The sequence below is a fragment of the Prionailurus bengalensis genome, chromosome A2 (genome assembly GCF_016509475.1).
Source record: "Prionailurus bengalensis isolate Pbe53 chromosome A2, Fcat_Pben_1.1_paternal_pri, whole genome shotgun sequence".
Taxonomy (NCBI): Eukaryota; Metazoa; Chordata; class Mammalia; order Carnivora; family Felidae; genus Prionailurus; species Prionailurus bengalensis.
Window position 1 is genome coordinate 145,589,187 of NC_057348.1, and position 25,448 is coordinate 145,614,634.

The 25,448-nt window shown below is 40.8% G+C and overlaps 1 protein-coding gene across 2 annotated transcripts in view; it reads right to left on the reverse strand.

Moving 5' to 3' along the window:
- Positions 1-25,046, reverse strand: part of UBE2H (ubiquitin conjugating enzyme E2 H) — a 104,734-nt gene extending 79,688 nt beyond the window's left edge. The window contains exon 1 of one of the 2 annotated variants that reach the window (XM_043589523.1): positions 24,531-25,046. In XM_043589523.1, the coding sequence (XP_043445458.1) occupies positions 24,531-24,583 (53 nt within the window). In that variant the 5' untranslated portion in view covers positions 24,584-25,046. The remainder of the gene's footprint in view (positions 1-24,530) is intronic. The other variant, XM_043589522.1, reaches the window with a different exon arrangement.
- Between the last annotated feature and the right edge of the window lie 402 nt (positions 25,047-25,448).

Below are 25,448 nucleotides of genomic sequence, written 5' to 3' on the forward strand. Positions count from 1 at the left end.
TATGATAAAGGAAATATGACAAAATGTTTATTGAGTCTACACGGAAGATCTACAGGTATTCACTTATTTTATTCTTTCCACTTTCATGTATCTGAGATTTTTCATAGTAAACTATAAAGAAAATTTTCCAGTGAATATCTGTGGAACCAAAACCATAATGCCGATGTGATGCAATTCTATCTACATTACCCTTACCAACTAACTTCCAGAATAAAATGAAGTTTTATCTGCTTCTGTAGTTTTACTCATAAAAATGTGGCAGCTGAAAGAAAAAGATCTACAATATGGCAAGTTAAAGGCCTACCATATTTTAACCAGTAAATATTATTGCCGACCTGCAATATTGGTTCTGCAATATTATTGAATCATAACCTAAAGTAGCTTGAACAAGCTTAGACACTTTTTATGTGATTAAAAGTTATGCAGTAATTTGAGAAAAATCATAAAACTGATAACCAATTTCCTTAATCACATTTCCAATAAGCCAAACTTCAGTAAAAGGATCTATAACTTAATACCTTGTTCTTGTCTAGAATGAGCTAAAAAAAACCCCAATTACAAACATCCGAGGTGACTGATGTTAGATAGAACTGGTTTTAAAACATGGAAACAATCTGAAATCTATTGTTCAAAACACCAGGGATCAGGGAACAAAGAAGGGAGAGAAATGCACTGGCTTGAAATTAAACTGTTTCAGAGAATTCTAACAAGGGCCTTGTCCCATTTACTAAACCATACTGCCTTTCAAGATGTACTCTACATGCAAAATGAAACTGAAACACGACACGGGTAAACCACAAGTCCCCTTCTCCTAAAACAGACAGGGAACAGATACAACTCACCCCACTGGACAAAACCAGAAGGCATTCTTAATTTGGCAGCTCCCCATGACCAGACAAGGATTATAAGATCTTGCTTTAATTCTCCCATCTGTAATAATGGTAACAACTCATTTATTCGTAGTTAGTCGAAGTGTGACTTAAACATGGTAAGCCAAGCATTTGGATTTTTAGGTGAGCAGGTGAGCAGTTAACACTGAATAATATTTTAATAACTGTTCTTTTGACAATACTTCAACTAACGCCAAGGATCCATTTCTAGAAATGAAAGGACAACAACTGTTACTGGCCTAAGACAGGAGCTTCTCCTACTCAAACTTAACATTGATGCAGGTTTCTAAACACGAAGCAAAATTTTATCGCAGAAAGTCAGAAATGAAGATGTCAAGGTTTTCGACTTTACACTTCTAAAAAGCCCTAGGAAAAATTCAAACCAAGAAAGTAGTAAGCTGCAGAACTTATTTTTATAATACATATCTATAAAGATTCAAACTAAGATTTAAAATTTGTCATAAAGCTATTTTTTTTTTAAACGTTCATTCATTTTTGAGAGACAGAACATGAACGGGCGAGGGCAGAGAGAGAAGGAGACACAGAATCTGAAGCAGGCTCCAGGCTCTGAGCTGTTAGCACAGAGCCGAACTCACAGACCGTGAGATCATGACCTGAGCTGAAGTCGGACACTTAACCGACTGAGCCACCCAAGGTCCCTCATAAAGCTATTTCCAACTCTCTATTCCCTAGAAGGCAATGCCAGGTATACACATGGCTGTGAAGATCTTTCATATGTTACATATATACACACAATAAGTTACATGCAAAATGGCTATACAGATAAAAATCACAATATTCAAGTTGTAAAAACTTAGGATCCTCTAAGCCAACTCCTTACTCGATATGTAAGGAAACAGATACCCAAGAAGGAAGTGAAAGGCACAAGGCCTTGCAGCACTGAGCAGCAGAGAGAGCGAAGGGCGAGAACACTGGATGGTCTGCCAGGCAGTTTTCTTTCATCCTAACATGCTGCCCCTCCTCTACACCAACCTCCCAAATTAGGTCTTGAGTTCAAGTTTGAAGATAAACTATAAGTGAGAAGAGACAAGTGAATGGTTTGTCTTCTCCCTTAATGCCCCAGCATAAATAATTTTATCATGTAACCCAGTCTTCCAGCAAAGCAAAATCTGTAAGACATGTGATAAAGGTAAGAAATAACATTTATAAACCAAAATTCAAGGCATGGAAAGCCAAGCCTGAATGATAATGCTCCCAAATATGTAAGTGAAAGAAAAAAAAAAACAAACCCTTATCGTTCATTGTGGCAACACTGCTGGTTATCCAACCCAGTATCTATTCTTTCTTCTCTCTTTTTCTTTTTTTTAACTTATTTCTACACCCAATGTGGGGCTTGATCTCCCAACTCATGGGTTCGAGCCCTGAGTTGGGCTCTGTGCTGACAGCTCCGAGACTGGAGCCTACTTCAGATTCTGTGTCTCCTTCTCTCTCTGCTCTTCCCCCGCTCAAACTCTGTCTCTCCTTCAAAAATAAGTAAACATTAAAAAAAAATTTTTAACTAAAATCTTGTGGTGCCTGGGTGGCTCAGTCAGTTGGACATGTTGGTTTTGACTCAGGTTATCAGCTCATGGTTCTTGGCTTCAAGCCCTCTGTTGGGCTCTGCGCGGACAGTGCAGAACCTGCTTGGGATTCTCTGTCTCTCTCTGTCTGTCTCTCTCTCTCTCTCTCCCCCCCCGCCCCCGTTCCTCCTCCTGCTTGTGCTCTCTCTCAAAATAAATACTTTAAAAAAAAAGAATATTTAGGGGCGCCTGGGTGGCGCAGTCGGTTAAGCGTCCGACTTCAGCCAGGTCACGATCTCGCGGTCCGTGAGTTCGAGCCCCGCGTCAGGCTCTGGGCTGATGGCTCAGAGCCTGGAGCCTGTTTCCGATTCTGTGTCTCCCTCTCTCTCTGCCCCTCCCCCGTTCATGCTCTGTCTCTCTCTGTCCCAAAAATAAATAAACGTTGGAAAAAAAAAAAAAAATTAAAAAAAAAAAAAGAATATTTAAAAACTAAAGATAAAAAAATCTTTAAAAAATGGGTGCCTATGTTATTTATTTGTATATCTTTATATCTCCATGTTATGGTCCTTTTTGTTTTTATATAACAGAATTAAATAGAAGCACAAAGTTAGTAACAGAATCTAATAATTCAGCTCTTAATAGACCTCTTCAAGACAACAGAAATTGCTCTAAAGATACAGAAATGAGCATCCGTACTTCCCAGGTCCTCATAAGACCACACAGAATAAATATTAACAGTGCTCAGGTTCAGAATAATAGAAGCCAAAGGTAAACTTACAACTTCTTCAAGCCTCAGTGTGGTAGTGGTAAATTTTAAATTTTTTCAATTAAAAGAAATGTTTGAAATCTTTTAATTCTGGGGTGGCTCAGTTGGTTAAGCATCCAACTCTTGATGTCAGCTCAGGTCATGATCTCACAGTTTACAGAGTTCAAGCTCCATGTCGACAATCACCTGCTTGGGATTCTCTTCCTATTCCTCTCTCGCTGCCCCTCCCCCGCCAAAACAAACTTTAAAAAAATAATTTTTTAATCCTGTTACTCTTCATTTTCTAAGAGCTACACAGTACAACCTCCTTTACCTGCTTTACAACAGAAATGGGAATAACTCAATACTCACCATTATGTTTCTATCAACAATATGATTAAATAGAAAAAAAAAAGCTTCGCATATAAAAAAAAAACATATCACATTTTACACTTTATTTTAAAAGACTGAATTCTGGCAATAGAGTCTAGTCTTCTCACTTGAAATAAAGATAACTGCTTTATGAATGGGCTAGTCTAACAATGGACCTATTGTCAACTGCCCAGAGTCAGCTCAGGGCCTGATAAAATAAAATTTAATGTAACCTATCCTGTAGCCCAAGAAGTAAACTGCTGTCTAATGTTTCCTCAGCTCCAAACAAAAAATGCAACCACAAAAAAAAAGTGCTGCCTTATTTCATCATATCGACAATACACCATTATTTCATGACACCAAGAAAGAAAAAAGCTGACAAACACTACCAACTGAAAGCCATCTCCATTTCAAAGATGTGGAGCTATAAGAAAAAAGTCTTAGAATCTATATAACATGGTGTAAACTCTGGCATTCTTTACTAACATGAAAACACTTGCCATGTTCATGTTATACCAATTTCCCTTCAAGGCTAAATGTGTATTGATTTACCTGCTTTACTATATACTTCAATTCAATCTGATTTGAATATTTGATTAAAGAATCTAGTATTATGCCAACACTACACTAGGTACAAATACAGCACATCCTATTACAACAACATGACAACTTCTCTTCATACATTTGTGAAGGCAGTTCTCAAACTGTCTGGTCTTAGCACCCTTCACACTTAAAAAAAAAAAAAAAAAAAAAAAAAAAATCAATGACCCCAGGGGCACCCGGGTGGCTCATTCGGCTGAGCATCTAACTTCAGGTTATGATCTCACAGTCGGGAGTTCAAGCCCCACATCGGGCTCTCTGTTATCAGCACAGAGCCTGCTTCGGCTCCTGTCTCTCCCTTGCTCTGCACTTCCCCTGCTCAGGCTCCCTCTCTCAAAAATAATTAAAACCATTAAAAAAAAAAAAAATCGATGACCCCAAAGAGCTTTTGTATGGATATTTACCATTTTGAAATTAAAAACATCATTTAAAATAATAAATTTTACACATTTTAACATATATCATTTTTATGAAAAATACTTTCCAAAACAAAACAAAAAAAATTAGCAAATTTCTTTACTATCTGGCTTAACAGAAGCGGGCTGGATTGTCCTATGTGCTTCTGCATTAAATCTGGTACATTTTGAATGTAGACAGAAAAAAGACGAGTAGTTTAATAGACTTTTCAGATCATACCGACATTTTCCACTGATACTACACCAAAACTTGACAAGTGGGTAGTTTCCTAAAGGCCAACTGCAATGTGGAATCTGGAACAGTACCAATGAACTTTTCATACTATTAAAGTCCACTGGTCTACCTTGAATTTTTTTTTTTTAATTTTTTTTTTCAACGTTTATTTATTTTTGGGACAGAGAGAGACAGAGCATGAACAGGCAAGGGGCAGAGAGAGAGGGAGACACAGAATCGGAAACAGGCTCCAGGCTCTGAGCCATCAGCCCAGAGCCTGACGCGGGGCTCGAACTCACGGACTGCGAGATCGTGACCTGGCTGAAGTCGGACGCTTAACCGACTGCGCCACCCAGGCGCCCCTACCTTGAATTTTTAATGAATCTTTTTTACCCAAGCATGATTTTTTCTGTCATGCACTGGCCATGTGGAAAATACTGGTTCACAAACTTATACGGATCTTCCTCATGTTGACACATTTCATTACACAATATCAAAAAATCACATTTGTTAATATCACCACTAATCTCATCAGAAATGTAAGTATTAAACAACTGTCAAGCATGTGGCTGATAACAAGTTACCCAAAATTCTAATTTTTGGTTTAAGGCTTATATTTTATCACTTTATCATATATCATTTTATATACTAGCAGTTTTCCTTGGAGTGATGGGCTTGCTTTTTTTGGAGAAAACGTCTGGATCAAGTATCTACTTTCAAGTACAAATGGCATTCCATAAAAAAACAGCTAGTTCGGCTGCCAACTCAAAATCACCTAAGTTGTTTTTTCTAGAAACCACCACCATACTTTCAATATGCAGGAAAGAGGTTTCTCATTTCATCACACAGAATATTAAGACACGTAATTGAGGGTCAAAATTTACTAATGATCTTTACTCCTGATCAAGGACATGCTCAAGTGAACCTGCCTTTTTTTAACCACAGGCTTGTGGTGAAAGGCATGTTGATGATGACCACAGTTTGAGTAAGATCTGCTTCTCTCCAGCATGATTTCTGTACATAGGTTTCTGATTTTGCATACAGGTGCCAAAGTTTAGTCTAAATCAACCCAAGGACTTGGCAAAAACCTGTAGTGGATGTGTGTATTTTTTTTTTAAGTTTATTTTGAGAGAGAGATAGAGCAAGGGAGGGGCAAAGAGAGAGAGGGAAAGAGAGAATTCCAAGCAGGCTCCACACTGTCAGTGCAGAGCTTGACGTGGGGCCTGATCTCACTAACCTGAGATCATGACTTGAGCCAAAATCAAGAGTCTGACACTTAACTGACTGAGCCACCCAGGCATCCCACCTGTAGTATATTATGTATCAAAATTCACTTAACAGGTGTTTTCTGAGCACCTACTTCATACGCAAAGTTAAATGTATGCCAAAGGGACAAAAGCATGAGAAACTCTCATTGGCTCAGGACCCATCATTCCGCTAGGACCTCAGCATTCCCAGTCAATCTGTGTAGCCCAAGATTTTTTATCCATAAAAAGTGAGCCACAAGGATGCACGAGTGGCTCAGTCAGTTAAGCAGCCAACTTTGGCTCAAGTCACGATCTCGCAGTTCATGAGTTTGAGCCCCACGTTAGGCTCTAGAGCCTGCTGCAGATCCTGTCTCTCCCTCCTTCTCTGCCCCTCCCTGGCTCATGCTGTCTCTCAAAAATAAACACACACACACACACACACACACACACACACACACACAAATTAAAACCAAAAAAAGTGAGCCATAACATCGCAAAGCAAGGATGCTACAAAAATTGACTGAAATATACCAGAAAGAGGGGCGCCTCATGTGGCTCAGTCAGTTAAGCATCCAACTTCGGCTCAGGTCATGATCTCACAGTTCGTGAGTTCAAGCCCCACATGAAGCTCTACTTTGGACTCTGTGTCTCCCTCTCTCTCTACCCATCCCTGGCTCATGCTCAGTCTGTCTCTCTCTCAAATAAATGAACATTAAAATATGTGTGTGTATATATATATACACACACACACACACATATATATGCATATATACATGAGAAAAAGCACATTATAGAACAAGTATCAAGGGTCCAGAAAGATACAGCTGAGGACAGAATGGGCCAGAAGTATAAAATTTAACTAGTCACTACTAAGGGACTTAAAAAAAAAAAAATACAAAGGTGAATTTGGAAAATAAGGAACCACTAGAATAGTATTATCTCTTCACTAAAAATGGTTCACCAAGGTGAATGGACAAACTGTGATACACCCAGACAATGGAGCATTATTTGGCACTAAAAAGAAATGAGCTATTAGGCCATAAAATGACACAATGGAAACTTAAATCCGTATTACTAAGTGAAAGAAGCCAATCTGAAAAGCCTACCTCCTGTATGATTCTAACTATAGGACATTTTAGAAAAGGCAAAATTATGAAAACGATAAAAAGATAACTGGCTGCCAGGTGTTAGGGGAGAGAGGAATGAATAGGTGGAACACAGAATTTTCAGGGCAGTTAAAATACTGTGTAGCATACCATAATGATGGATATAAATCATCACACATATGTCCAAGCACATAGCTATACAACGCTAAGATGAATTCTGATGTAAACTACAGACTTTGGGTGATAATGATGTGTCAATGCGAATTAATCAATTGAAACAAATGTACCACTCTGGCAGAGGATGTTGACAATGGGGGAGGCTGTTGATGAGTGGGGCCAGAGGGACACAGGAAATCTCTACCTTCTCAATTTTGCTATGAGCCTAAAACTACTCTAAAAAAGTAAGTCTTGACTGCTTCTTGTTTTCTTGTAAAGGCCCACCGGGTACACAAACTTAAGAAAGTGAGCAAAGGAAACAAATATAAAAGAACCAGTTCAACATCTGGCACAGAATCATCAAAGCAGTAAGATGGCCCTAAAGCTCCACACTACTGATTCTTAGCACCTACATGACATCTAAGTGCTAGCATTATTTAAGGCCAAAGGTCTAAAAGCACACCACCGGGGTTACTAAACCAATAAACAGCTGATTATAAACACTTCTGACTTATTTACCACACAAAAGCCCAGGCGTCCCCATAAGTTGATACATAAATTCTGAACTGTCCTCTACAATCTCAAAGAATGTATAACTTTTTATTACTACTATGTTTATAACTAGCAAGATATTTTCCATTAATATTCAATTTCTACTTGCCTCCTCGCTATTTTCAAGGAAGCCCCTGAGAGAGATACTTTGGCTTAACTTTTTAGCCCAGAAACCAAATGGGTTTGGCCAAATTTTAGTATCTCACTATTACTTTTCCAGAGGTCACTTACCCAAGAGCCTCAACTATAAATATACTCTGCTCAAGAAAAGAAATGCATTTTATATACTTTTATGACTTTCATCATCTGTCAGTGTTATTGCTAGAGAGAAAGGAGAAAGTGGCAAATACATCAACCAAAATAAAACTATACCAGGGGCACCTGGGTGGCTCAGTCGGTTAAGCATCCAACTCTTGATTTCGGCTCAGGTCATGATCTCATGAGGTAGGAGTTCAAGCCCCGTGTCGGGCTCGGTGCTGACAGTGCTTGGGATTCTCTCCCTCTCTCTCTGCCCCTCCCCTGCATATTCTCTCTCTCAAAGTAAGTAAACTTCAAAACTTTTTTAACTACACCAAATACTGTCTAAGTAAAATGAGTTTTCTCATTTAAAGGAGGAAGTTTTGGGGCACATGGGTGGCTCAGTCGGTTAAGCACGCAACTTTGGCTCAGGCCATGATCTCACGGTTCATGGGTTCGAGCCCTGCATTGGGCTCTGTGCTGACAGCTGAGAGGCTGCAGCCTGCTTCAGATTCTGTGTCTCCCTCTCTCTGTTCCTCCCCTGCTCGCGCACTGTCTCTCTCTTTCTCAAAAATGAAAGAAAGAAAGAAAGAAAGAAAGAAAGAAAGAAAGAAAGAGAGGAAGGAAGGAAGGAAGAGAAGGAGGGAGGGAGGGAGAGAAAGAAGCTTCAGGGCACCTGGGTGACTCAGTTGAGCATCTGACTTCAGCTCAGGTCATGATCTCACAGTTCGTGGGTTTGAGCCCCGCATCAGGCTCTGTGCTGACAGCGTAGAGCCTGCTTGGGGTTCTCTGTCTCTGTCTCTCTCTGCCCCTCTCCCACTTATACTCTCTCTCAATATACATAAACTTAAAAAAAATAACAATAAAAAAATGAAATAAAGGGGTAAGCTTCACTTGTTCAGGAAATTCTGCAATAAAGAAAAAGTGAAATTCTAAACAGTTAATCTTCCCATAACTGAATTTCTGGTTAAAACTGACAACTACAATTATATCAAGATTTTCACTGAAACTACAAATAGAACTGCTAAAAAGAAAAAAAAAAAAAAAAAGACATCAAAATGGTGAAAAATTCATTCCTTTTAGAATAAAATGTTTCTACAAGCCAAAATAATGATCTGCTGCTAGAATTAGTGGTTGATAAGAATATATTCTTCTCGGGGCGCCTGGCTGGCTCAGTCGGTTGAGCGTCCGACTTCGGCTCAGGTCATGATCTCGCGGTCTGTGAGTTCGAGGCCCGCGTCGGGCTCTGTGCTGACAGCTCAGAGCCTGGAGCCTGCTTCGGATTCTGTGTCTCCCTCTCTCTCTGCCCCTCCCCTGCTCATGCTCTGTCTCTCTCTGTCTCAAAAATAAATAAAAACGTTAAAAAAAAAAAGTATATTCTTCTCTCTTAAAAGTTAATTATATAACTGATTAATATAACAAGAAGCTATGCAGAATGTCATGGCATTTTATCAGTACTCCACCCTAAATCCTCTTTCTGGTCTAAAACTCTATTATAGAATTCCTTGACATAGGAAGCTTTTAACTAATACCTTTGCAGTTCACTCTAAGTTTATCTTTATTTTCACATACAAAAGTTATTATAGATCTAAAAAGAGCCAAATGTACAGAGTTAAACTTGCCATGCAAATTGTTAAATAAACAAATCCACCAAATCTGTGTGCTCCCAGACCACATCCTCATATATTTACATCCCATTTCGTTTCCAAAAGCCTGTACCAATTTACACTTCATTCAAAATCAAATGTAACTTCTGAACAAAACCTAACAACTTAGATTAATGCACGAATACATTATAATCAAGAACAAGGAGCAGAATGGCGGTGGTAGAGGAGGACCTCGTCCCACGAACACAACGAGGTAACTATCAAATCATCCTTAACACCCAGAAACTGACCCGAAGACTGACGAACAAACTCCACAACTAAAGGGAGAGAAGGCACCACACTGAAGAAGGAATTTGAATAAAAAATTAAGTTTTAAAAAGTCAAAAACAGTAACTCCTTCCAGGAGTAGAACCCCCCCCCCCCCCGGCGCTCCTTAAATGTCAGCTACACTTAGTGACTATCTTCCAAGGAATAGAATACTGAAGGAAAAAGAGTAACTTTACAGTGGAAGAACCTGGCAAGCACCACGAAGGCCCAGTGGACCAAGCTCAACATCACCTGCGAGGTCGTGAGGCATGAGGACAGATGTATGCCCTTCACACCCCCCATGTGTGATGAGAAGGGCACTTCACCTCCGTGGTATTCCTTCCAAAACCCCAGAATGAGCTTGCCCAATTTTAAGTACCTTTACTACCACGAGGTCTAATGATGAGAGGAAAACAAATCAGATAAACTGAAATGAAGGAATACTCCAAAAACCACCTGACCAGTACTCCCAAACTGTCAATGTTACGTAAAACAAGAAATAAGTGAGCAACTGTCACAGACTAGAGAATACGAAGGAGACATGACCACTGTATGTAATGTATCCTGGATTGAACCCTGGAACGGAAAAGAACATCGGTGGAAAAACTGGTGAAATCTGAATAAAGGCTGAAGTTTAGTTTATAGTAATACACCAACCAATAATGGTTCCTAGTTTTGACACGTGCCATTGGAACACAAAGCAGCACAGGGGTAACTGGAACTGAGTGAACAGAAACTCTCTGTGGTATGTTTGCAACTTTTCTGTAAATCAAAAATTAAAAGTTTATCTAAAAAAATGCAAAAGCTGGGGCGCCTGGGTGGCACAGTCGGTGAAGCGTCCGACTTCAGCCAGGTCACGATCTCGCGGTCCGTGAGTTCGAGCCCCGCGTCGGGCTCTGGGCTGATGGCTCGGAGCCTGGAGCCTGTTTCGGATTCTGTGTCTCCCTCTCTCTCTGCCCCTCCCCCGTTCGTGCTCTGTCTCTCTCTGTCCCAAAAATTAATAAACGTTGAAAAAAAAATTTTTTTTTAAATAAATAAATAAATGTAAAAGCTATCAAACATCAAGGCAAAAACAGCAGAAAATGAGAAAGGCTCATTACTTCCCAAGCTTTCTTTCATCTCAAGTTTTAAAAAATTAAGCATCCAAAGTTTTTACACATGCTTAGCTGTCTGGGGACTCATAATTGGAATTACTGTAATATGGAGCAAAACTGATCCATTCCAGACACCCAGAGTTTAAACATCAATAAAAATGTTGGCAACTGGGGTGCTTGGCTGGCTCAGTCAGAAAAGCACGAGACTCTTGATCTTGGGGTCATGAGTTCAAGCCCCATGTTGGATACAGAGATTTTTTTTTTTTTTTAATGTTTGTTTATTTTTAGGACAGACAGAGCAAGAGCGGGGGAGGGGCAGAGAGTAGGGGAGACACGATCCGAAACAGGGTCCAGGCTCCCAGCTGTCAGCACAGAGCCCAACGCAGAGCTCGAACCCAGCAACCATGAGATCATGACCTGAGCCAAAGTTGGACATTTAACCGACTGAGCCACCCAGGAGCCCCTAGAGATTACTTTTAAAAAAATGTGAGCAACTGAATTTTCTGTGAAAGATATCTTCAAAATATCTAGAAAGCAATTAAAGAAATAACAATACAATATTTAAATGCTTAAGTACTGAACTGTGTCAAACTCTGATGGGATCCCATCCTGGCTCTGGGCATATCCTTTTACTCAAGCATATTCCCATTCCCCCAATTTACCTTTTAAAAACCAAAATATAGGGGCGCCTGGGAGGCTCAGTTGGTTAAGCGTCACGACCTCACGGTTGGTGAGTTCAAGCCCTGCATGGGGCTCTGCACTGACAGTATGGAGCCTGCTTGATTCGCTCTCTCCTCTCTCTGACCCTCCCTCATTCTCATTCTCTCTCTCTCAAAATAAACTTTCAAAAAAAACTTTTTAAAAAATGTAAAAGCCAAAATATAATTTAGGTAATTAAATACATAAATTTTGAAAGGAACGGCATGCTGTCATTCTATGCTGATCAAAGCTTCTGTAAATCAGGCACTATTACATGGCTTATATTATTTTTTTAAATTATTGACAGGTAACATACAATTCAGATACCTCAAAAATATAAAATGTAATGCCATCTAATCTACTATTGTAAAAACACAGCAGAACATTCATATTAAAACTTAGTGTCATTTTTCATTCTTTAGGACTCTTGCATTCCTAAATGGGATTAGCGAGGGCATTAGGCTATACTGTTTTAATTCTATTTTTCACATAACAAATGTGACTACTAAGTAGCAAAACTGAATTAAAAGTCAGGAGTGGAAAATAGACTCCTAATTTCAACTCTGGCTTCTATTTCTGACATCAATAATAAAAACAAAGTTACCAGAGTTTACTCTCTAAATTCGAAGCAATACAGCCAAGAATTAGTATTTCTCAAACTATTACTTAAAGCCACAAAGGATACTGCCTAGAAATAATACAATTATTCATTTCAACTCAAAGAGCCCTTATATTCAGAAAGCAACCATTGCTTTGTAGTACTATTATCTGAATTCCAGGTTTTCTCCAAGTAGAAGAACATGCTAAAATCTATGTAAGTGTCATATCTACTGAAATTTAACTTTAATAAAATGTCATCAGAACGTCATAAGAGCTGACAAAACACTGTAGGAATGACTTTTGAGAAATAAAACAGCCAGAACTGACAGACTAAAATCCTTATGTTTTATCCAATGCATTCAAATAATAAGCCCAAATTTAAAAACATCCCAATCATACCCTAATTTGTAATTCTAGAAACAACTGAATTACTAACTCTGCTTTCCCATTAAGCAAATAGAAAGAGAGGCATCTGTGTCAATTACGATAATCCAGTTCAAAGGCTTGTGCAGATAGACCCAGTCACCCCCCCAAAATGGACAATAAGCACAAGTAGACAAGGTATGTATTTCATTAGCCATTCTTTGAATCACAAGATGCAAAGGAGCTAGACCTAAATCCTGAGAATAAGCTCCCACAGGGGTAGGGGGCTATTCCCATTTACCTTGCCTGGAGAGCACAGGAGGATGTGGGTGATAAAGACCTCCAGACTTCCTACCTTGAGGACTTACTAAAAGAAAATAGAGTCAGCACTTTCTGAATCTCAGAAACACTGACTAGTTTGTATAAAGCCAGCTTAGAAACACCAAATTCTTCAGAGGCAAGGAGAGACCAGGCCCTTTGAAGTATAAGAGCACAAAATTCAGGTGTTAAGTTCCATTGTGTCTGACTTCACTGAGCAGGGTTAAGGCAAATCTAAGGCATAGCCTATTTTATGTTCAGAGGATACATAGCAAAGTTGTAAACTACTATGTATTTTTAGCATAAGTTCTAGTTTGATAAATAACTGCCAAACTGCACAAAGTGAACTAGGCCAAGTATACTCTAATTTCCAAACTCCTAGAAAAAAAAGGACCTGGCTTCACTACTACTTTCACTTAAGCTTGAATGTAAGATACTGTAAAGGGTCTGGAAATACCTTCTCTTCAAAAGTCTCTTTGTGTGACTTCCTGCCGGTGTATTTAACTTTATTTGATTTCTAGAAATCAGTTCAAACTATAAGCTAGGAACACCACCAGAAAAAGAAAACACATATAAATTAAAATATATGAAATGAAATTAGTCTCGATGAGCCACTAATAGTCTTCCTGACATATCATAGTTTATAGGTTATAAAACTCTTAGCTAAATCTCAAAGGAAAAGCCACATTAATCACTGAAAGAAAGAACATGGTACCTAACTATTCTAACTAAAGAGCCTACAGAAAGACAGAAGCAAATAAGTGTTCTCAACTACATAAGTGATGCAATACAGGTATACTCAAATATATGTCATTTGATAATCTAAGGCCACATTCAAGACCTGCCTTTCTTAACTGCCAGGAGAAATGGGCAGCAATCCAGACAATGAGACTAAAGAACACACTCAAAGGTCTATTTCCTCTCTTTCTTCCACCCATAAAACAAATCTGACTTAAAAGTATTTTGTTTTTGCTTCTAATCTCTAAGGATACAAACAGGGAGGCAAAAAATAGTTGTTTTCCCTTTATTCATTACGAAGATGGTGGCTGTAGTTGGAAAAATTAACAGATTTAATCACGTCAAATTGTCTTGCCAAAATCAGTGATTTGTTATCAAACATGTGTTATGTTCTATACATTTTAATATACTTTGAATATGCGAATGTGAATATAATGTGTAATAAAGCCCCCAAATCTCCAGGATCTACATCATGGGATGATTTCATTGTAGAAGCCTTAGTTTTAAATTAGTGATCTGACCAAGTACCAATTCACAGCTGTGGGACCATATATAAAGGCCATATAAAACTGACCATTTGTTAATGAAAAAAAGTAAACCGTTTCTTTACTTTGGAGTGAAACAAAAAGGGTTATGTAGTTTCAGGCTTTGTTGCCAGGGAGACTTACTAACTTATATACAGGTTTAGATAAATAGCAAAAGGGTACTAAACATTCAGTAGTCTGTAAGACCATAAAACAATATAACCACCTACATCACACCCAGTGATCTCTTAACGAACACAATTCTACCTGAATCATCTTTCCACCGGTAACCACAATGGAAAATGTTTCCCCAAATACATGTTATTTTTTAAAATTAATCAACCTTCCTGAAACCATGTAATATAACATCAACCGACTTAAAAGCAATATCCGGATAACCAGTTACACTGGCACCATTTGGACAAAACAACTAAATTTATTTTCACTAAGCAGAGTAGTAACCCAATTGCTTCTGAGGTAACACGAACCAGGCACACTCTGTATCTTATTTTCTATTTATATTACCTCGACTAAGATTTTACAGTCCAAGAAACCTTGAAAAGTGTACATGATAAAAACACGATACATGGGAAAAGAAACGTTTTGCCCAAAGCTAAAGAGAAAATGCATAGCTTACAACATTAATAATAATTTCCCATGTAGAGAATATCTCTTACTTTTTATCCATAATGCCTCGCTAAAAGTGGTTTACAAGTTAGAAACCAAGCAGCTGAACGAAAGACGTAAGATTCCATTCCCAGTCAATTAAACAATATTCTAAATCCCTAACTATGGTTCCTCCAAGTGCTACAGCCCAGGTACCTGCTGTGGGCCCGGGGACGGACTCACCAGCCATGTCTGTCTATCCAGAGGATGACAAAGTCCAGCCAAGCCTCTCCCCTTCATACGGGTTTCCTACTCCTCCCCGACTTCTCCTCCGCAGGACCAGGTCAAAAGATCAGCAGCACCTGTTTAAACCTCCTACCTCAAGCCCTGGATGCCTAAAAAGCGGAGGAAAGCAAAAGGGATCCTTCATCCGCATATAGCTGCCCTGTGGGGCTTTCCACCACCTGGCTCCAGAGGTGCCAGCCACGGCAGCCAGCACGAGCACCAGCCTGCAAACAACCAGACACCCTGTGCAAGCATCTGGTGAGGTGCAGAGAAGAAGCTACAAGAGTACTTGCCCAGAAAGCGTAACATTCTCCTAAAACGGGATACCCCACCCCACCGGAGAATCACTAACGTAACAACAGTCTCTCAAAAGTACACGCTGACTTTTCTGTTTTCAAAAGGTTTCCACAGTGCACTTCAATTACATTTTGGCAATCCGAAAATAATTCTCTAACATACATACATGCTCAGAGCACCATCCTGGCGTCTGACAACTGAACTAAAGGTCTACGCGCTGAATAAATCGTCATTGACTCCCACCTGAAAGAAGTATAAAGCAGGAGGTGGTCTTTTTTCTTGTTAGGCAAGTTAAAGTTCAAAGTGTGAGCAATATGTTAATTGTGTAAGCAACACCCATAAACACCTATAAATTCAAATGCTTGTAATTTATCAGAAAGAGTGTGATGACAACCATTACAAACCAACATCAAATTTTCTCATAGCAATGTCCATCGACCTATCAAATAACTTATACGGAACATCAAAAACTTAAAACACAAAAACCTATTTTGTTAAAAAAAACTAAGTTAAAAAAAAAATTCCAGGAAAACATATTAAGTAAGGGATACCCTAACTCTCAGAATCTGTTTTCAGTTCTGCCACGGAGTTGCCAATGGTTTCTGAATTTAGTCCATATGAAAACTGAAGATACTATTCAGACCTCAACAGAGTCCTACGTAAATATTTGTAAGCTGCTATAAATGTAATTGGAAGTGCTAAGCAAAACTAGTGTATAAAAAAAATCTTATCAATACTTTACAAAAAGAAAAGGGTACCATCAACAAAAAGTGTGCTTATCTTTTCAGAAAAGCAAAGAGTCTTACTAGCAAATGCAAAAATAAGTTATTTGTGACCGTAATTCCTGAAGTACCATGTCAAAGGGCCACAAAATTTTCACAATGAAAATTTAATTCACTAATTTTGAATGGAGGAGAGGGAAAAACAGTTACTAAACTAGCCTTGACAGAGTTAGGTAAGAAATCAGTGCTTTCCGGGGCGCCTGGGTGGCGCAGTCGGTTAAGCGTCCGACTTCAGCCAGGTCACGATCTCGCGGTCCGCGAGTTCGAGCCCCGCGTCGGGCTCTGGGCTGATGGCTCAGAGCCTGGAGCCTGTTTCCGATTCTGTGTCTCCCTCTCTCTCTGCCCCTCCCCGGTTCATGCTCTGTCTCTCTCTGTCCCAAAAATAAATAAACGTTGAAAAAAAAATTTTTTTTTAATAAAAAAAAGAAATCAGTGCTTTCCAATGGAATACTACATGGCAATGAGAAAGAATGAAATACGGCCTTTTGTAGCAACGTGGATGGAACTGGAGAGTGTGATGCTAAGTGAAATAAGCCATACAGAGAAAGACAGATACCATATGGTTTCACTCTTACGTGGATCCTAAGAAACTTAACAGAAACCCATGGGGGAAGGGAAGGAAAAAAAAAAAGAGGTTAGAGTAGGAGAGAGCCAAAACATAAGAGACTGTTAAAAACTGAGAACAAACTGAGGGTTGATGGGGGGTGGGAGAGAGGGGAGGGTGGGTGGTGGGTATTGAGGAGGGCATGTTTTGGGATGAGCACTGGGTGTTGTATGGAAACCAATCTGACAATAAATTTCATATATATATATAAAAAAAAAGAAATCAGTGCTTTCAAAGCATGCTATTTAATGGGATTCCTTTAAAATACATGTCTCAAAAAAATAAGTAAATAAAAAATAAATAAATAAAAATAAAATACATGTTTCATGTCACAATCTTAATGTATGTGAAATACAATCAGTCAAAATTAAATGCAGGCTATCTGTTAAAAAGTTAAGCACCTATACCTACCCCATGATTCAGCTATTCCATTCCTATATGTTTACCCAAAAGAAAAGAAAACATCCATAGCAGCTTTGTTTGTAATAGCTCCAAACTGGAAATAACCCAAACGCCCATAAAGAGGAAAATGTGTAAGTAAACAAATTGTGGCATAGCTTTACAATGACATACTACTCAGCAATAAAAAGAACATGGTAAATCTCAAAATATGATGAAAGAATTCATATAGAAGTACATACTCTAGGGGCGCTTAAGTGGCTCAGTTGGTTAAGAAGCCAACTCTTGGGGCGCCTGGGTGGCGCAGTCGGTTAAGCGTCCGACTTCAGCCAGGTCACGATCTCGCGGTCCGGGAGTTCGAGCCCCACGTCAGGCTCTGGGCTGATGGCTCGGAGCCTGGAGCCAGTTTCCGATTCTGTGTCTCCCTCTCTCTCTGCCCCTCCCCCGTTCATGCTCTGTCTCTCTCTGTCCCAAAAATAAATAAACGTTGAAAAAAAAAATTTTTTAAAAAAAGAATCCAACTCTTGATTTCAGCTCAGGTCATGACCTCACTATTCAGGAGATCAAGCCCTGCATCAGGCTCTGTGCTAAGAGCACTGAACTTGGTTGGGATTCTCTCTCTCCCTCTTTATCTGCCCCTCCCCTGCTTTTTCTCTCATACAAAATAAATAAACAAACTTAAAAAAATAAATAAATAAAGAGGGTTTCTTATGGGAACACATAATTGGGTCACTTAAAAAAAAAAAGAACTTATTCTATAATTACCTTTATATAACATTCTAGAAAATGCAAAATAATCGATAGTGACAGAAACCAAATCAATGGTTGATTGTGATGATAGGCTTCATGGGTGATATTTCTGTCAAAACTTATCTCATTTATCATTTTTAAATATATAGTTATTTTATATTATACCTCAATGAAAAGCAGAAGGAAACAAATTCAAGATATCCCAACTAATTCTGTAGCTCTTGCCAGTGAGATCTAATCATGAATGTATATATTTAATATACCAACTCACAGTAGGCACTTTGGCAAGTACAAAAGTGTCCCTAATTTAAGGATTGCCATTATCACTCACTCACACAGACACACAGACATACCCACCCACCCACCCACCCACACACACACCCACACACCATATAAAACAAAGAGATCAGAATTCATTTGTCATCACTAGGACAGGTTGATTGCTTCACTGCTGAAATCACACACCAACTAAAACACAACAGAACAAAATGAGAGCAGAGTGAGTGTGGGGCCCCAAGATTTTTAATTAAATATTTTAATTCAAATGGTTACCTTCTTTGATCTAGAAGAAAACAGAAATAATCCACAAGTACAAGAAAAGCCTATGTACAAGATGTTAATTTCAATCTTATCACAGACAAAATGCCAAAGAATTAAATCAGTGGCATGGGCACGGAATGGCATATTACATGATCTATTCATTATGTTTGATATTTTTAATTGGGGGGGAAGGGAGAAGCTGCAAAAACTATTAAGCAAAAACAGAGCACATACATACAAGATGATCAACAGGTTGAAAATAATATACGGGGGAGAGGGGGAGACTGATAAGAAAAAACACCATCATGTTAATATTTGAGGACAACGGTTCTTAAGCTGTGGTCCCTATTGTGGACCAACAGCATCAAGATCATCTGGGAACCTGTTAGAAATGCAAGTTCTTGAGCCCCATTCTAGAACCACTGAATCAGACAACTCCAGGGCTAGTACCCCAGCACCTATTTCAACAAACCCTCCAGGTAATTAAGATCACACTAAAGTTTGAGAACCACTGTATAAGGGATAGGATTATGAGTGACTGTTTTCTTCCCCCTTTTGTAACCTATACTTTCCTCAATTGTCTTACTACTTGCATGATCCAGTTACGTTTTTTCATTAAAGTAGTTTACTGAAACGTACACTGTGGGTCTATAGTTAAGAAGCTATTATACCATAAGCACTTTTGCAGGTCTGAATTGCAAGCCTAAAAAATCCAATGATTCTTGGGGCGCCTGGCTGGCTCAGTCAGTGGAGCATACGACTCCTGATCTCGGGGGTTGTGAGTTTGAGTCCCATGCTGGGTGTCGAGATTACTTTAAAATAAAATCTTTAAAAAAAATCCAATGATTCTTAGAACCATCAAATCTGTTAAGAGTGAACAAGATACTAAATATTACATGTTTGTATACATACGTATACACGTGTATACACACACACACACACACACACACACAATACAGGTCAAGGTACTAGGGAAATTGCACAACACTAGGAAAACAACAAATCCAGGTGTTTCTAACACATGCATACAAACAGGGTTAAGGGACTTTTATGGGTCACATCTGCAAAAGATTTTTCTCCCCTAAAAGCTGAATTTTCAGGCTTGTGTGTAATTTACTAGAACTGCACTGCAGGACTCTGATGTTCTGAAGCTGTGAATGCTTACTCATGTAGGTTCCTGCTTAACAAAAATAAGTACCAGTATGTTATATTTGTCACCAAAATCTAGGCAGAGAAGACAAATTCAGAACACTGGGAGTTGCCAAACCTTTAATTTCTAGCTTGAAGACCATAAAGCTGTTCCACCTTCCACCTCAACATCTCACAAAAACAGAGTCCACAGGAAATAAAAGCAAAACACAGGTTCTCTCAACTGACACTGGAGCTAGTTAAAAGATTACAGAATCGTCTATACTCTGAGCACAAATTAAAGAGTAACAAAGACTACTAATTTAGGGATAGAATAATTACTGATTAACAACAAAATACCAAAGCTGATGTCAAAGGGTTAAGCATTTGAATGTTTTTGTTTCCATTTTCGTTTAACATCTACCTTTTAAATAATGGGAATATAGCACCCCATACATCCCATTGCATAAAATTCACTTTTTAATCTTTCTTCTCCTTGAAGTCAATTCTGAAAGTAAATACAAGTTATTCAAAAAGCTGATACATACAATGCTGACCTACTATAAACAGCTCTACTTTGGGTTTTTTTTTTTTAATTGTTTAACTGGTTACATAAGCATCATGACCACCCACACTGAATTTTTCACTACTAACCCCCTAGCACCTAGCACCAAACCTGGCATGAGGTGGGTGCTCAAACACTTTAGGGGGATGAACTTGTTACTGAAAGCTTCTGAAACCCTAAAGCAGACACCCTGGATTCTGTAAGGTTTCACTAAATGCTGCTAATGAATTTCGTAAGAGTCACTGCCCCTTTGTATCACTCTTCAAGCTTTTGTAGGGAAAACTTACATTTGTACCATACTTTTGAATCCCTGCATGAGTCATTTAAGTACATTTAAAGTGGCGGCATATCCTATTTTAAGTTACCACAACTCCCTCTGAAAAAGGAAATCTTTGAAAACTTAGTATTATAAAGTAAATTCCAAAATCTCACACCAATAACAAATACAGTGCATGCCAAGTCCCCATTATTATCAGATTCACTTTTCTGATTTAACCCTGAACGCTTATTTCTTGTACTCTGAGAGGTCAGGTTTTCCTCTTTTTCACCCCTTGAAAATACACTTAATCCTGTAACACCACTCACAAGGCGTCCCCAGCCCCTACTTCTTTTGTATATAAACACTCTGGTCACACACTCCATCAGCTGTTTGGTAGCTCCACCCCTCCTCCTTTTCCGGGTAGTAACAGAGCAGCCAATGAGCTGTGAGGAGCTGTGCCTGAGGCCTTTTCCCTGCATACGCTTTTCCAAAACAAGCAGCTCCAGCCTTCAGCAGGGGCCACTGGTTCACAGATAAAAGGATCACCAGGCTGTGCAACAGGGTGAGACGAGTAACCCCCACCAACAAGGAAACCCGTGTAATCTGAGCTGTTTGTTCCTCCACCAGGGAGAACTTAAACCGATATTCCTTTAGGGCAAATCACGCTTTAAGGTCACCAGAGTCCCAGTTCTCAGACAATCTAAATAATCAGCCTGGGTTTGGGTCTGAGATGGAAACCTTAACGCTTGCCAGGCTGGGAACAGCACGGTATCACCAATCTACCTGGCTTTGCAAACAAATGGCCACACTATTCACGACCATACGGCAGGATCTGGGCTGACTGTTAAGTTTTTTGATTGGGACAAATTCCTACAGGACCCAGAAGTCAGTACATCAGTTTCTAGGCTCCTGGAGAGGTTTGCACAACCCTCAGCGAAGGATCAGAACAGAAACAATGAATGAGTCAGAGTTTCAGAACATAATCGCCCAGCAGATTATTAAGTGCATCGGTGCAAAACACTCACTCCCTGCATAACTTGAGAGTCAGCTCTCCTCCTACCAACCCGTCACAAAAGAAATTGCACCGACTCCAAACAACAACCAGAGACAGTGTCTCGGAAAGAACCCAGCTAGGTGGTGGAAAGCAGTGGCCAATTAGTTACACATCCCCTCCTCTCCCTACCCCCACACCACTACTTTCCTACTATTATAGGTTCCCTGCCAAGCTGTAAATCGTGGTGGCATAATTACACTCAGGAGACATCCAAAAATGGGCTGAAACAGGAGATTGCAATGAAACCAGCCACTGGCCTCCATACCAAAGAAATCATCAAGGGGCACTGAGGGGCAAAAAGCAAGTACATTCCTTCAGACCTTCTCTACTTCCTCTCCACCATCTTTCATTTTCAACCCCGGCCCTTTCACACAACTGTGCCAATTTTAATTGTGGGTTGGGGAATTTTTCCGTAAATTTCTGCTAAATATACCTTGCTCAAAAATTATGGGCTCCATTTGGGCCTACTAATGTGAATTCCACAGAGAAAAGAGGCCACAAAATCTCTCACCCCCACCACACGCGTGCACACACAAAAGGAAATACAAAAATTTTAACTTCCAAACTACGTTAGACCAGAAAATAACAAACGTGAAACAAAGATGACCTCTGGCTTTTAAGTCCCGAGACTGTTGTCCTCCTATCTCAGAGATCTATGATTTTAAAGCGCCTCTGCTTTCTTTTGTCAGAAAGGAGGAAGGTGGGGAAAGAACAGAAGGCCAATGCATCTTTGCCTTTCTTCATCTTCTACTAAAAATAAGCTATGAAATAAGCCACTTAGGGGAAGAAAAAAGAGAAAGACACCCTGCTGTTCTTTGTCTGTTTTCCTCTCCCTCTCCACCCCCCACACCCCGACTCCTAAATGCGGTAATCATTCTAGATGCCACAACTACTAAATGAACAAAAGGCACTGTATGGAAAAGGCATCAGGTCAAGTTAGGCCTCACCCTTTATCCTCAATCTTCTAAAAAGGTATATATATAATTTGAGACACTGACACTGATCAAAAACAGCTGGAATTCTCTCTCCACCTCCATCCCAATTAAACATTAGGTAGAAATTTGCATTAGGTGTGACAGTAACTCTCAATTCAGGATAAAAATAACTCAGATGCTGCCACCATGTCATTTCCTAGTTTCTAAACAAAAATAAAACCCGAAACTGCTTTGTGTAAAATGAACACACAGCCATAGTTACAAGTTTTCCTGCAACATTATGAAAAGCCAACATTACTGGTACCATTCACACGTTTACAAAACTTAATCACAGCCACAAACAGCTCAGGAAGAGTCAATTTCACTTGTGCCTAGACATGTATTTGGAACATATATTTTACTATTTGCCCCTCTCTGTAATCCCCCTTCCCACCACCCCCCAAATTCTGAACTTCAAATACTAAAACTTGGTAGTTTTATCTACTGTTCTTAATTTCTGGCTAAGTTTTCCCGAGTGAGGAGAAAACACCCTATTCTTGAAAAGATTATGGAAAAAAAAAAAAAAAAACACAACACCTCTTGCCCAGGCAACTTCTCTCCCATCCCCCACTTCTAAACCAAACACAAAAACTACTTTTTAAAAAACTTCGGAGAATTCCATAACTCAGTATTTGACAATAATCGCCAATCTCTAAAAAGAGGAAAAATGTTCGATCAAAAACGGTAACAAATAAAAGGAAGAGAGAAGGAATTCACCTGAAGAATCTAGCCAAACAACTTGAGTTATATAAACAAAACCCTGCAACAGGGGGAAATGGTGGGGGGATGGGGGTGAGGGAGAAAGAGAAGCAGGAGACAGGACTTTTTAACTGCGTTTCACACGCCACCACTCCCCATCCCCGGTTCCCCTTCTCCCCAGGGATTAGGTGCTCAGAACACTGGGCTCGTTTCCCCTCTCTCCCCCAACCCTCTAAATTGCCCCTCAAAAATTTTCTCCATTTGTCACAGGAACCTTCGCGAATTTCTCTAGCTGGTCACGAAATAATCAGTCTGGACTCCAACCAAAACCTCTGCCTGAAGGGCCCTTATCAGTTATAGCTTTCCCACTGCTACCTCCAGAGTACATAAAGTTGGGGGGTGGGGTGGAATAAAAGGTGTCACTTGGTAAAATCAGGGCAGTTATTCCCCCAAGAACCTTACCCTCATAGACAGAGTTTGCTTAAGTGGCTACTACAGGGGCTATTTTGTCAAGGAGATCCTCTTTCTCTCCCTCCTCCAGCTGTCATATCCACAATATGGAGGGTGGCTTATGGAGGGCCTGGGGGTCCTCACTGCATACAACTATGGGTGGGACAGGCTTTGTCAGTGAAAAGAAAAACCGTGGGGTTCTTCCAGGGCCCAGAGAGCTTAACAGGGGTCTCTGATTTAAAACACTCAGAGCTCTTTATTGCAAGAGGGGGCACTGAGCAGACTACTCTTCCTAATATAGAAAGGAATTAGGGATAAAGGAGGTCACTTGAGTTACCCCAGTTCAAGAAGCACAGTGAGTGGAGGGAATGGAGGCATCTCAAGAAAGGAAGAAAGGCTTCACTCTCGGGAATTTCTATCACGAGTCCCTAAATCCAGAGCGAGCAAACAGGAGAGACCCTGAGGTGGACATGGTGATAAAGAGAGGTAGCTGGTCCTGCAAAAAAAAAACAACCAAAAAACAAAAAAAAAAAAACACGTCGTCTTGGGAAATCCAAACGTCGTGGAGGAGAGTCACGGGCAAAGGGGGTGCAGAACAGCGAGAAACAACGCACGTTTCGGGGTGCTGCAGATAAAGGGGGAGCTGGAAAGGCTCTCGGCTTCTGGGAGGTGCCAAGGAGCCGCCGTAGGCACTGGGGGGAGGGAGGAGAGGAAGGGAGCCTCGAACAGTGGCCTGGAGTGCCCCAGGGCCCCTGCTTGGGTTTCAGGGGTGCCCTGGGCTTCCTCACACAGCCCCCCCCTCGACAGCCCGAATCCCCCCTCCACGAAGGATACAGCTTGACCACGTCCGTGTCCATCCGCCTCTTGCCCGGACTGGGGGATGACATGGTGTCGCCGCTGCCTCCCCGTCGCCTGCGCCGCCGCCGCCTCTCTCCTTTCCTCGGCCCGTCTATCACGGGCCCCGGGCCCCGGCTCTGAGGAGCCCGCGGCCGCGCCGGCTCCTCGGTGGAGGTGGCAACACCCCCGCGATCCTGTCCGGTCCCGTCAGCCGCCGCCGCCGCCGCCCCCCGCACGGGGGAACACCGGGCACTGTCCGGCCGAGTGGGGGTGGGGACCCCGCGGCGCCCGGCTCGGGCTGCCCCTCTCCGGCTGTGGGTTCCGCCGCGGCCCGGCCCCGGCGCTACTCTGCGCCGCGCGTCGCTCCCTCCTGCCTGCTCTAGCTCGCTCGCCTGCTCGCCCGCTCACCCTCTCGCCGTCTCCCTAGCAGCCTCCACGACAAGCGGACGACTCCTGCTCAGTCGGCCTCTCTACCCCAGCCTCGCTCTGGGCGCCGTGACGTCACCTCTGTGACGTCATCTGCGGGGCGGGCCCGGCTGGCGAAAGGGGTGGGGCGCCGCCGCCGCGGCGTGGACTTTCCCGGGGGGTTCTGGGAGATGTAGTTCCTCTTTCTCCTGCCCTCACAGCCCTGTGCCCCCTCCCCCAAGTCCCCCGCACGCTTAATCGCTCAACTGCCAGTGACGTTATCATCATCACAAACGATAATAGTAAATAATGGCAATATTATTACATTTGTGTGTTTTAGTGTAATAAACTTCCTTCTCACATACACTGTTAAAAGGCTGTTTATTTGATTTGAGGTGGCAATTCCTTGGGTAGGCACCAAAATCGGAAATTCCCACACCAGCAGGTTCTCTGCCCTCTGCTCCCTTCTTGGATGGAGAGAATCTGTCTGCAGCGATTGTAGACGACAGC